The sequence below is a fragment of the Erpetoichthys calabaricus genome, chromosome 2 (assembly GCF_900747795.2).
Source record: "Erpetoichthys calabaricus chromosome 2, fErpCal1.3, whole genome shotgun sequence".
NCBI classification, from domain to species: Eukaryota; Metazoa; Chordata; class Cladistia; order Polypteriformes; family Polypteridae; genus Erpetoichthys; species Erpetoichthys calabaricus.
Window position 1 is genome coordinate 37,861,966 of NC_041395.2, and position 14,700 is coordinate 37,876,665.

The 14,700-nt window shown below is 41.1% G+C and overlaps 2 protein-coding genes across 2 annotated transcripts in view; one reads left to right on the forward strand and one right to left on the reverse strand.

The window, feature by feature from the left end:
- khnyn (KH and NYN domain containing) overlaps window positions 1–14,700 on the forward strand; it is a 121,724-nt gene that overhangs the window by 20,384 nt on the left and 86,640 nt on the right. The window lies entirely within an intron of this gene.
- Window positions 9,656–11,021, reverse strand: LOC127526558 (zinc finger BED domain-containing protein 4-like). The gene is made up of 2 exons (XM_051922333.1): window positions 10,398–11,021; window positions 9,656–10,308 (listed from the first exon to the last, which is right to left on the reverse strand). The coding sequence occupies exons 1-2, from the start codon at window positions 11,004–11,006 to the stop codon at window positions 10,087–10,089; spliced, it is 831 nt and encodes a 276-aa protein (XP_051778293.1). The 5' UTR covers window positions 11,007–11,021; the 3' UTR covers window positions 9,656–10,086.

The window sequence follows — 14,700 nt, forward strand, 5'->3', positions numbered from 1 at the left end:
AGACGGGGGTGTGAATTATGTTATTTTGCAATTCTAAATAAATGCAGTTTAAATGTGGTTATGTGTAAGTGTGATTGGTCTCTGTGATGGACTATGCCCTGTCCAGGGTTGAATGCTGCCTTCTACCTAATGCTGCCAGAATAGACTCTAGTTCCCTGTGTCCCTGAATTGTATTGAGGAGGGTGCACTGTGCTTTATAAAGGTTTAATTAATTTGTTTCATGAATATTTCCATATTGGTGTCAAGGGGAGCTGGAGCCTATTCTAGTAAGGTAAGCAGAAACTTTGAATGGGATGCAAGCCAAAGAAATGGTACATAGTGTACAGACATGCACTGTCAGTCACTCATATAAGGCCAATTTTGAGCAACTATTGAGCTAACTTAGCACTTATTTGTCAAGTTGGGGGAAAACAGTGTTTCCAGAGGAATGTCTCACAGATGTAGAGAGAGTATATAATCTCTACATGGACAGTGCTTAGACTAGAACTCTGACAGACAGACTCTGGAACTTTGATATATACCTTAATGGTCATTTGTTATGTAAAAGAATATTGCAAAAAAGTACAATTAATATGTCCATCATCTCTTCCCATTTCTGCATGGGGTCAATTTGTCTTATCAGCCATCTTCAAACAAATCTGTCCTGCACCTCCTTCCCAGTCAGATCCTTTGCCTTCAGATCTTCCTTTACTTTATCCATTCACTTTTGCTTTCTCTTCCCCTGCCCATCTAATTGAACCACTCTATTGTCCACATACTTTCCTTATTACCGTGGAACCTCGGGTCATGACCATAATTTGTTCCAAAACTCTGGTCGCACCCCGACTTGGTCGTGACCCGAAGTAATTTCCCCCATAGGATTGTATGTAAATACAATTAATCTGTTCTGGACTGTACGAACTGTATGTAAATGTATATTAAAGATTTTTAAGCACAAAAATAGTTAATTATACCATAGAATGCACTGTGTAATCCATATTACTAACCGAGAATGGTAAACCGGATGGCATGGACGCAGGTACACGGCGATGGGACCATGAGACGTACTGCGCAGGCGCATACAGCTCAACTGACGGAAATAGCAAATAAAACAAATGTGCTGCTTGGGATTGTACAAACCGCTGAACGCTTTACACCAAATTCAAACACAATACAGCTCAATTAACACACGGCCCCAGAGAACGGCCACAGAACAAACAAACACAACAGGATTCGGCGCCCCGCCCAAAGTCAAACCAGAGAGAGTACAGATGCCGCAAACGTCCACACCAAACAGCATAGTGAAACCCGAGATAATACGGAAGGTGCAGGCGTTACCGCCATATTGTGAGTGGCACTACTGCGGAGTCAAGTTAGGAATAATGTGCTGCTTGGGATTGTATAAACCGCTGAACGCTTTACACCAAATTCAAACACAATACAGCTCAACGATACACACACGAGCCCACCTGGATAAGATCAATGAACGCAGGCGCCAACAACGCGCGTCTGAAACTGCGGAGGCAAAGCAGGCATGGGTTCAAAACGAACAAGCTCGACAGACAGATATACAAACACAAGCCCGTCTGGATAAACAACGCGCCCATAGCTGAGGACTAACGACACAGCCACACAGAAAAGAGGATTCTGCACTGCACCCCAGAGTCAAACGTAAGACACTACGGGGTCCGCAAAGGTCCACAAAGAGAGTATGGAATATATAAGAGCACACCCATCAAAAAAAATCAATCGTGTAAAAGCACATAGTACACACAAATCATGTGCTCTCAGCGCATAGAAAGCATATAAGGACAATACGGAGAATAGAGACCCAAAGGCATTGGAGAGAAAAAAAGGCAGATAAGAGATTATGAAAGCAGTGGAATTCGAAAGGCTCAAACAAACGATGGCACGATACACATGCAGACAAAGGTACAGAATATGAAAGCGGTAAAATTCGAAAGTTTTGTAGCGTCCCAGCCAGGTTGAGGGCTTTTTGGTTTTAAGTGACTGTTAGGTCCGATTGAGGGAAGGCGGAGTACAGCACGGAGGACTGATAGCGGGGTATTGATTTGATGTGGTAAGCCGGGGCGTTGGAGAGGGTGCTAGAAAGTTGTGTTTGGGGTTAGGAAGTCAGCGATTGTTCAAGTAAAACGTTTGTGACACTTTATCATGTCAGTCACTACAGTATCAAAGAAAAGATAGAAATGATTGCATTACCGCAAACAAAAGGTGATTAATCATCAGAACCAGGTGTAATTGAAAAAATACCAGGACAAATTGAGGTCTGAAAAAAAGAGTAGACATCAAAGTCTTTTCGCATTCGTATCATTCAGTGGACAAAACGTGGATTTACACAATAATGGACCATATGCTATGAGAATCTGTGGTCCCACAACAGTTAAAGGAACGACAAGTTAAATGTCAAAGAGTACACAATTCGGTCGGGTGTATATTGATGATCTCGGAGAAGCAATGCAAATTTTAACAGGCAAAGAGAAAGGTGATGTATATATTCTGCGAATAACATTACACACCAAAGGAGATCGTGATATGCCATTCGTAGTAAAATGTTTACAGTTTACCGTGAGAATAGCTTTTGCTATGACAATCAATAAATCACAGGGACAAACAGAAAAACTCGGATTATTTATTACAGAAACAGAAACAATATTCACTCACGGGCAGTTATACGTTGCGTTGTCACAATGTGTCTCCAAAAAATATTGTTTTTAATGAAGCTTTAAAGTAAAAGTGAAAATAATGAAATTGAAACAATTCCATAAAAAAAAATGTAAAATTGTATATCCAATTAACCAAACACAGGGGTTGGCGAGCGAAGCCCCCTAGTAGTAAACTAAATGTAAAAACATTGAATAACACTGAGAAAACCTTGAACAGAGAAAACTAACATTGCAAGAGTTCACGCTACAGCCTTACAAACCGCACAGGTTTAAGCACAGGGAAAAAAATGAACATTTGAACAATCCATAATTTATACAAAAACTAAACCATAAACAACCAAGAAAAGTAACATTGTATGAATAGATTTCTGGCATGAAGGAAGTGAGGAGGAACTGGGTGGAGAGGAGATTACAGTTTTGAGATAAAGTCTGTGACGATGCGGGTTCACTGCATGCTCCCATCTTGCTTCCGGAAGCCCTTAAACCCGTCACCGTCGGCAATGTTACAGATGAGCATGACAGTGAGGCACTACAATGGAGCAAGGGGATGGTGCAAAAAGTGCCAAGTGCTTTTATGAAAATCAACAAAACAATCAAAAACAAAGTCCAAATTAAATAAAGTGCAGTGCTTTCAGAATCCTTCAATAAATAAATAATCCCATAAAAACAGAAGTGAAGTGGAGGTTAAAATCCAATAGAAAAAAGTCTTCATTAAATACAAGATTAAAACAATGCTGGAAGCAGTCTCTTTAAAAACAAGCCCGGTGCATTCTTTAACTAGTGACCCCCCTGCTTCTCCCTATCCAGGCTTCACAACAGGGCAGCCACTCTACCTGCAGCTGTCCTTCCTTCTTCCTTCTGGTCTGGAGGCCTCCCGATCCCTGGCTTCGGTCACGCACTCTCCAGACTGAGACATGACTTCTCTGGCGACCAGGATGCCCACGTCGGGGAATTCACCGCCCAAGCCTCACGACTCCCGCTGCCGTCTCGGCCTTACGCGGCCAGCCGTCCTTCTGGTCACTCCAGGTCCTTGATCGCTCTGCTGGAGCGACCACTTTCTTCTGCCCCACCAAGTGTCGGCCAAACATCCCTGCTTGAGTTCACTGTTCAGCTGCCTGCCTGCGAGCATGGGCTCGCTTGCTCACTCACACCGGTTCTTTACACACTGCTTCCTGCTTACTTTCTCACATCCGCAACCTCCGTCTTTCTTTTCTTTTTCCTCCCATTAGCCGCCTTGCGCTTTTATTTATGAAGAGGACGTGGCAGCTGTAGCAATCAGCAGCCCCGGGACCAATTACGGATGTGGACGGTTTCCCACCTGTGCACTTAGGTGAGAAACGCCCACACCATGAATTCCCCTGGAACTGCTTCAGCCACTCAACCACCACTCCTCCTCGCTAAGTGGTAATGCGGAGATTATTTATTTAAAACTGGCCTCTTGACGTGAGCTGAGGACCCGCTATACCACAAAGTCCCTCTGCGCGATTCACGTCTGACCGAGAACAATGTACTGTACAGGGAGAGACTGAACACGTGCGGAAATCATCGGTGCGTACGAACCGGAAGGGAAACTGGCTTGTTCGTCGCCCGAGTGTGTGGTCGTGAACAGATGCAAAAGTTTCGCGAAGTTTTTGGTCGTAACCAGATTTGTATGTGATCCGAGATGTTCGTGACCCGAGGTTCCACTGTACATGTCCATACCATTTCAAACAATGTTCCTTTACTTTCTTAGATATCTGAATAAGAAATGAGACATTCAGAAATAAAACAAAATTAATATGCCAGGATTTAAAATTAAAATCTGATGGTCACTTGTATTTAACCTTGAGTCAGATAAAAGTGAATGGAATATTGAATTAATTTACTATACATGCATTAGATCAGTTGTGGTAAGTCAAGCATTCAGCACTACATTAAGCTCACTAATCCTGTTCAGCAAGTTTTTCCAAAATAACATCGAGTTAAGACTTGAAGGGCCCATAAAGGCCTACTGTCTACACTTTGTAATGTATGCCATATGTCTATTATCTTTTGTGTGAATAAAAACTTAACATTTTGTTAAACTTGCCTTTAACAAGTTTTCATCTGACTCCCAGTATTCATCTATTACAAAAAAAATCTTGGTGGAAGGGAGACCGGGATACAAGACGTGATCTTCTCGGAAGACACTTAAAAGACCCGCGAGATGAAAGAGATTGGCCACGGAGCATCTCGCAGGGAAATTAAACATGAGACTTGGTGCCAATAGATTGCAATTTGTGATCCCGCGAGAGACACTGTAATGTCACGCGACACAAGGCAGTGAGACAACATTTAAAACAAGTTCATGGACATCTAACCAAGCAGTTGTTGGAATGCTTTCGATAGTCAGACATCATGTGCTTAAAACAACGACAAGCAGAACATACAGCTTGCCAGCAGCAGCAGGAAGGCAGTAGATGATCTGACTGCAACTCCTTAGCGTGCGTTCAGCCCCCCTCCCCTTAACAACGCGAGCGGCAGAGAGACAAAGTGGTAAAAGGACAGCTGCTGTACAGGCTTTTAAATGATTGACACGCAGCGCAACATATATAACAGGCAGCCCACCAGCAGCAGCAGCAGCAAGACAACATGATTCAACTGGATCTCCTTAGCATGCATTCAGCCGCCCTCCCTTCACAACGCGAGCAGCGGTATATATCCTGCGAGAAAGAGATTTAACTACGCCCGTGGCCAGATATAAAGGACAAGTATTGTTTTTTAGAAAAGTTTTAAAGTAAATGTCAACATAATGCATTTGTAACAATTCCCATTGTATATCCGGTAAACCAATCCCGGGGGTGGGCAAGTGAAGCGATCAGGGGACAGAGCCCCCTAGTTATTTTAAAAGTAAAAGCAGGGATCTACTGTACCAATTTCCTTCGTTGTTAAAACACTCAGTCATTTCACTTCTTAATCTCCTTTTGCGTAAACCAAAAATGTTAATGTTGTTAAGTCTTTCCTCATAGCTCATATCTCTCAGTTCCAGAATCAGCTTAATTGTGCTTCCCTGGACGTTCTCTAGCACTGCTTTACCTTTTTTGTAATATGAGAGTATGAGATGAGGCCTCACTAGTGGATTATATTGCTTAAGCATAGCCTCTCTTGACTCGTTCTTTACACATTGCATTATATTATAAAGTCGTATTGGCCGCCGCCTTCATTTTTCTGTGCTATCTGGATGTAGATAGTGACAAGTCCACTATGCCTCCTAGGTCTCTTTCTATCACTATATTGGTGGTACTTCCCTTTTTTGATTTTTGGAAAGAAAAGCATATCAGCTTATGTGTGCATATAAGAGTGTTCTGTGAGGAGATGGCCCTTGGAAAACGTAGGGGAAATGTTCATTAACACACACTGTGGGGAGTGACAATTGAACCATGAAAAGAAAATAAATAAAGCAAACCCTGCTACCTGTTTGGACTTGCTTGTACACATTCATGCTTCTGTCTGTTTATTGAGATGGCTTGTTAAGGTGAAATACTTTTAAATCACAATACTTAGACAACAAAAGTGATTTGATTTTTCAAACATTAAGGTAATCTGTGGAGATGGATTGGTATTTAAAGTTGGTTGCACAGTAGCTCATCTGCAGCACAGCTCCAGCTCACTGGATAAAACAACGGAAACTGTGTAGAATGTTTGATTAAAATTTTAGGGGAAGAAACATTACTTCTGAAAAGACCAACAAAAAAGTTGGTCAAGATTTACATTATAAACATAATTTTACTTTCTCATATACATAGTATAGAGAAAGTATAGAAATCATGAAAAACTTCCACCTTGAGATTTTGATGAATCTTAATGTTTTAGACCTTCCCAAGTCTGAAAATACCATTTTTGAAATTGTTTCTCTGCGTGTCTGTATGTAAACATAACTCCGACGCTTTGACCTAGGTAAATGAGATCTTGTACACCTCATTTATATCAAAAATAAGTAATTACCAAGTAAACTGTGGTTATAATTACAGATTGATGATTCAAATTTTGTATAGATATTTATAATAATAAAAAGCAAACAGATGTGAAATTTGAGAGAAATTACTCAACCAGAAGTAGCATTTATTTAAAAAACTGTCCGAATTTTTTGTAACATGGAAATATAAATGTGTACACATTATTAAAAACTGTATTCAAAATTTTACATATTCTTTCAATAACTATTATTCATTTTATTTTAATTTATACATCATCAGTTTAACAGTAAAGTGTAAACATTTAACATGCCATGTAAATATAAAGACATGTTCCTGGTAATACATTTTTTTCTTTTTTTTCTCTTTCTATTTCTGCCATCATTACAGTGATCCCTCGCTATATCGCGCTTCACCTTTCGTGGCTTTGCTCTATCGCGGATTTTATATGTAAGCATATTTAAATATATATTGCGGATTTTTCGCTGCTTCGTGGGTTTCTGCGGACAATGGGTCTTTTAATTTCTGGTACATGCTTCCTCAGTTGGTTTGCCCAGTTGATTTCATACAAGGGATGCTATTGGCAGATGGCCGAGAAGCTACCCGGCTTACTTCTCTCTCTCTCTCTTGCGCTGACTTTTTCTGATCCTGACGTAGGGGGATTGAGCAGGGGGGGCTGTTCACACACCTAGACGATACGGACGCTCGTCTAAAAATGCTGAAAGATTATCTTCACGTTGGCTACCTTCTGTGCAGCTGCTTCGTGAAGTGACATGCTGCACGGTGCTTCGCATACTTAAAAGCTCAAAGGGCACGTATTGATTTTTTTATCTGTCTCTCTCTCTGCTCCTGACGGAGGGGGTGTGAGCTGCCGCCTTCAACAGCTTTGTGCCACGGTGCTTCGCATACTTAAAAGCCAAACAGCCCTATTGATTTGTTTGCTCCTTTGAAGAGGAAGATGTGTTTGCATTCTTTTAATTGTGAGACTGAACTGTCATCTCTGTCTTGTCATGGAGCACAGTTTAAACTTTTGAAAAAGAGACAAATGTTTGTTTACAGTGTTTGAATAACGTTCCTGTCTCTCTACAACCTCCTGTGTTTCTGTGCAAATCTGTAACCCAAGCATGACAATATAAAAATAACCATATAAACATATGGTTTCTACTTCGCGGATTTTCTTATTTCGCGGGTGGCTCTGGAACGCAACCCCCGCGATGGAGGAGGGATTACTGTATAACTAAATGTAGCTAAATGCAGTTTACCTATAGCAATTTATTACAAGAAATTTTATATAATACTAACAATTTTTTTTTTTAGCGACTATAACTCTTTGTACTTTGCACGTAATCTAGTAATGCATATGTAATCATGAAAAAATTCCACCAGTTTTTGACCTCCCTAAGTGCGAAAATATTTTAATTTAAAGTTTGATTATAAATAGAATTAAATGATTGTGTATTGATATTATCAATTAGTTATGAAGCAAACAAAGAGAAACAAAGAGATATGATATTTTAGAAATATTGCACAACTGGAAGTGGTTTTGTTGACCTTTCTTGTATACTGAGATAGAGGGAAAGTCGAGTGCAGCGCACTCCAGATTGTTTAGTTTTAAAAGCCAAAATGAAAATGGAGGGGAGGAGAACCTTAAATTATGATGCATGGGAAAATGAAATACTAACCTTGTAACCACTAACTTGTCATCTGTCATTTGGTTATTTGTTTACAATGACATGTAAAACTAATGGTGTACTCGCAATAGGCACGTTTGTTCTGTACCATGCCAAAGCGCGATTATCCCCCTCTTTACTCCCCCGCTGGCCTGCACTAACACTGTGCCTAACATTCAGGGCCCAGGCACGCTTTCGTCATTACCATGCAACTACATGTAAAGCTGAAACGAGACTGACATCATGCATATCAAAATGATTTTACTTATTTTGTGGTTGTTTTCTATTTGAGTAGGGCAGGATAACGCTGTTCCTTCTTACAGATTTATTGAGTGTGCAGTGCAGCATCTTGCTGCTAATAATGCTGCACATTAGAGAGGATTTTACAGCGACAAATGATGTTAAGGGAGGAATTTGCAGCTTTTCTTGCCAACTAAAATTCACATTCATATGTAAGGTGAGAATAAAAATAAACAAATGGAAACTGCTGCTCAGTAAACAAAAGGGTTGTTAGCTTAACAACAACTGTATCATCTCTTATATATACAGTGCATCCGGAAAGTATTCACAGCGCATCACTTTTTCCACATTTTGTTATGTTACAGCCTTATTCCAAACTGGATTAAATTCATTTTTTTCCTCAGAATTCTACACACAACACCCCATAATGACAACATGAAAAAAACTTACTTGAGGTTTTTGCAAATTTATTTAAAAAACTGAGAAATCACATGTACTAAGTATTCACAGCCTTTGCTCAATACTTTGTCGATGCACTGTTGGCAGCAATTACAGCCTCAAGTCTTTTTGAATATGATGCCACAAGCTTGGCACACCTATCCTTGGCCAGTTTCGCCCATTCCTCTTTGCAACACCTCTCAAGCTCCATCAGGTTGGATGGGAAGCGTCTGTGCTCAGCCATTTTAAGATGTTCAATTGGATTCAAGTCTAGGCTCTGGCTGGGCCACTCAAGGACATTCACAAAGCCACTCCTTTGATATCTTGGCTGTGTGCTTAGGGTCGTTGTCCTGCTGAAAGATGAACCGTCGCTCCAGTCTGAAGTGAAGAGCGCTCTGGAGAAGGTTTTCATCCAGGATGTCTCTGTACATTGCTGCAGTCATCTTTCCCTTTATCCTGACTAGTCTCCCAGTCCCTGCCGCTGAAAAACATCCCCACAGCATGATGCTGCCACCACCATGCTTCACTGTAGGGATGGTATTGGCCTGGTGATGAGTGGTGCCTGGTTTCCTTCAAACGTGACGCCTGGCATTCACACCAAAGAGTTCGATCTTTGTCTCATCAGACCAGAGAATTTTCTTTCTCATGGTCTGACAGTCCTTCAGGTACCTTTTGGCAAACTCTAGGCGGGCTGCCATGTAGGGCTGCACGATAACAGAAAAAATGATTATCACGATTATTTTGCTCAAAATTTTTATCACGAGTAATAATGACGATTATTCCTTTGGTAATGAACTTTTATTCACTTGTGTATTCTTATTGCACTTTACAGCCACAAATAAAGAAAAATAAACCGAACATGTTTAGAATGGAGAGTTTTTCTTAGCTGTGGTAAATAAATAAAATTAAACTGCTTCTTTTACATCAACTTGTAATAAAATCAAATAAGAATAAAAATTTTTTACAACATGTTACAGATTTTTGGCTAAGAACACAAGCCTGTCAACTTGATCGGGCTTTAGGGAAGACCGCAAGCAAGTAACTACATTTCCACCGGAACTAAAAGCCCTCTCTGAAGGAGAGCTTGTGGCTGGTATGCACAAGTATTTTTTTGCCACTTTTGAAAGCCTTGGGTAGATCTTTTCATGTTCTTTCCACCTTTTTAATGGGTTCCCCCTCACTATCCAGGTAGCTTGACTGCAAGTAAGATTCCAGCTCACAGGCTACACTGGATTTCTGGTTGTTAGGTGGCAAGGCTTGTTCAGCAGTTTTAAAGTAGCTTCCTAAAGTCATCTTTTTCTTTGGGGCACATCCAGCTTCAGCATCCTCCTCGCTGGTCTCTTGTGCTGTTTCTTGGGGTGGCACCTAAACACAGAAAAAGGCATTTAGAACAAATTTAACTAATTGAGACTCAAAACAGTAATATAGATATCAGTGCAGCTCATTTTTATTACCATCATTGCCAAAGTCTGCATCTCAGCTTTGAGTCTGGATTGAATTGTTGTTTTGTTGTCCTCAGCCGTGTATCTCATCTTAAATCGTGGATCCACTGTAGATGCCATGTCCAATAGAGCTTGGATGTCTGGGTCACTGTATTTTTCGTTTAGGTACTCCAAAATTTTAGACTTGATTGCTCTTGACAGGTCAGTATCATCATCCTTAACTTTCAAGATTGATGCGTTGAAAAGATGAAGAACTGGCTTAACAAATGACACGCTGACGTACTTCCTGCCAGACAGTGCATCTGTAAAATTAACTAGAGGGTGCAAGGATTTGTTGATTGCCTCTAGTACATCCATGTCCTGCCATGTTGGGATAAGATGACGAGACTTCTTGTCAGAGGACAGGACATGTGCAATGGCCTTTTGCTGCTCGATGATTCTCTCTATCATGGCCTGACGTGATCCCCACCTTGTTGGACACTCTGTTTTCAGTGAGTGCTCTGGGAGTTTCATCTCCTTTTGTGCAGCTAAAAACTCTCTCTTACGCTTCCAGCTGTAAGAGAAGGAGCTCACCAACTTTTTACAGAGCCCCACAGCCCAGTCAATTCTTGGATCCTTCATAGCATTCTCTTCAGGAAATAAACATGATCAGAAAAAAAAACAGTAAGACACAGGAAGACTCTTGTTGTTTATGCATCTTTTGATCAGAAATAAAAAAAAATGTTTTTTATTTCACTAATTATATACACCTACATAAGACAATTATCAAACATCTATTAATAAATAATAAACACTCACTTATTCTAAACTCATCTGGGTTCACAAACATTAACATAATAGTATTTGACTAATCAAATATTTTTTAACTTTTAAATGTATCTAATTTGATAGATTAGCAGAATAAAAATGATGATTATTATACTGTAGACATATGACTCATTGTCATTATAATGTGTCATTATAATCAGGGGTGCACATAACTTTTTGAGTGTGTTCCTCAGGTGAGTAGCAGGAGCTGGTGTTTGGTACGCACTCCGCAGCGAGGTCTTAATAAGTGCAGATCGCTCCCTTAAGGTTTTGTGGTTTTTATCGTCATTGTGCAACTTGACGGAACACAAGGTTGCGTCTTGAGCGTAATATGCATTAAACAAATGTATTGCGTTTCATTAAAAATGGTATGAAAGAATCAGTTGTTCTTTTGTGATAAAACCAAAATAAAATAAAATGCTATTTGAGTACGTATCTAATATCACGTGAGTGCGTGGCGCTTAAATATCGTTTAATAAATAACGTCACTGACTAAAGACTGTTGGTGAAGAGCGCACTGTCATTTGGCCATCTTACAGTAGCCGAAAATGCGCACAGCTGCGCGTCATTTAAAAATTACCACTGCCACAAGCAGAAAACACGCAAAATTATTTTATTTCAAAACGAAACGACTTTGTATGGTGCTTTCCGCCGGTGCAGAATAGTAGTAGTAGTAGTAGTAGTAGTAGTAGAGCTTTATTGTCATCCTAACAATATACTTACAGTACATAGTGGGACGAAATATCGTCCTCCAGAGTAAAAAGGTGCAGTACACAAGATATATATATATATATATATAAAACTAAAAAAACATATACAGTATTACATAGTATTATTTATTCCAGAGAGTGTGTGGAGTAAAGAGTCCAGTGTGGAGGAGGGCAGCATGGTGTTCAGGAGCCGGACTGCTTGGGGAAAGAAACTATTGCACAATCTCGCAGACCTGCTCCTGATGCTGCAGAGTCGTCTTCCAGATGGAAGAGGAGTAAACAGTTGGTGGGAGGGGTGGTGGGGGTCAGCCATGATGATAGTGGCTTTATGAAGGCAGCGTGAGGTGTAGATCTCCTGCAGGCTGGGTAGAGAGCTGCCAATGATGCACTCAGCAGTCCGCACAATCCTCTGAAGGGCTTTGCGGTCGGAGGCATGGCAGTTTCCATACCAGACTGTAATACAGCTGGTCAGGACGCTCTCTATGGTGCCTCTGTAGAAGGTGGTAAGTATGGGTTTAGGGAGGTGCACCTTCTTCAGTCGTCGCAGGAAGTAAAGACGCTGCTGGGCTCTTTTTGTTAGATAGTTGGTGTTTTTGGTCCAGGACAGGTCCTCTGTGATATGAACACCTAGGAACTTGGTGCTCTTCACTCTCTCTACTGTGACGCCATCAATGTTGAGTGGGAGATGGACAGCCTTTGTCTTCCTGAAGTCAACAATCAACTCTCTTGTCTTTTCAACATTAAGAGACAGATTATTGTCTTTACACCAAAGTGCCAACCGTTCCACCTCTTCTCTGTACGCCGCATCATCGTCGTTCTCAATGAGTCCCACTACTGTAGTGTCATCGGCGAACTTGATAATGTGGTTTGTGTCAGAGTTGGAGGTGCAATCATGGGTCAACAGCGTGAAGAGTAGCGGGCTCAACACACAACCCTGGGGGGCACCTGTGCTCAGTGTGATGGTGTTAGATCTTTTATTCCCAATCTGTACTGTTTGAGGTCTTTCAGTTAGAAAGTCCAGAATCCAGTTGCAGGTGGAGGTGTTGAGTCCGAGCAGATCCAGCTTACTGATAGGGTCCTGAGTCGGAGGAATAAACACTTTTCGAACATAAACACAGTACCTAAACCGAAAGGACATAAAACAAATGGTGAAGGTGAAATTTTAATCGCACGCTGTCAAAAAACGGTCACTGTCCAGAGCTCTTCTGTTTTGTACGCGAAAGCGCTGTAGTAACAAAATAACGTTACGCGTTCATCATTTTTGCCACGCATGCGTACCTGCGTACCAGTTATGTGCACCCCTGATTATAATATCACTAAAACAACAACAACAATTAATATTTTTAAATTGTCAAATTGTTTCAATATATCTGGGAAAAAAACATACAACTTACCGATGGCTAAATGAAGTCTGTGACCAAAGCAGTGTAGCCTCGGCCAGTTATTCACAGATGCTGCCCTAATCATATTAGCTGCGTTGTCCGTTGTGATGCACACAAGTCTTTCTTCCACCAAGCCCCAAGCTGACATCGCTTCTTTGAGGCCCATTGCAATAAACTCCGCTGTATGGTCTTGTGGGAAAAACGAAGTTTGCAAAAGTTTGCTTTTCATCTCAAACTCGCTGTCAATAAAATGAACTGTCAAGCTCAAATACGGTTCCGCAGTTCTGCTTGACCATAAGTCGGTCGTGGCAGCAAAATATTCAAGGCTGAGCCTGAGAATTTCTCTTTCTATTTCTTTTCGCATTTCGCATACAGCAAGGGCAGCGCAACATTGGAAAAAATGGTTGCGTGAGGGAATGCTATATCTTTTATCAAGTGTTGCGATCATTTTTTTAAACTGCTCACGGTGGTTATTGGACACATATCCTTGGCTATATGGTACGTGATCGCCTCTGTTATTTCCCGGTGTCTTTGCGAGCTAGGCAGATATGGTATTGCGTTGAACAATGTCCCTGATATTGTTGTCTGTGTTGTGGATGGCTGGTAATTTTTTGTTGTTGCTGTTTGTGCCTTCAGTCGTTGAAATTCTTGATAGTGTACTTTGTGGTGGCTTTTAAGGTGGTTGATAAGGTTTGTTGTGTTACCTTGGGACGTTTGGAAGGAACAGGAGCAAAGTTTGCACAAGACTCGTACCTGATCAACAGCACATTCCTCGAAACCGAAATAGTTCCAGACAACTGAGTATGACCCCTTTTTAGGAACTAACGATCGCACTTCTGCACCTTCCTCACGTTGCTCCGCCATCATATGTTTATTCTGACTGACTGTTATTGCTGCTATTGACTTCTACTGCTTCAGAAAGCGCTTGCAATCTAGACGCAGTAACGTCATAGTGACGCAGTCCAATCCGTAAACTCAGCCCATAAAAAACAGTTTGGTCTTTATACTGTAAAATCGCGACGATATTTATTAACTGATCGTGGGTCATAAATATCGTTATCATGAGAAAAAAAAGATTAATCGTGCAGCCCTACTGCCATGTGCCTTTTACTAAGGAGTGGCTTCCGTCTGGCCACTCTACCAAACAGGCCTGATTGGTGGATTGCTGCAGAGATGGTTGTCCTTCTGGAAGGTTCTCCTCTCTCCACAGAGGACCTCTGGAGCTCTGACAGAGTGTTCTTGGTCATCTCCCTGACTAAGGCCCTTCTCCCTTGATCGCTCAGTTTTAGATGGCTGGCCAGCTCTAGGGAGCGTCCTGGTGGTTTCGAACTACTTCTACTTAGGGATGATGGAGGCCACTGTGCTCATTGGGACCGTCAAAGCAGCAGAAATTTTTCTGTAACCTTCCCCAGATTT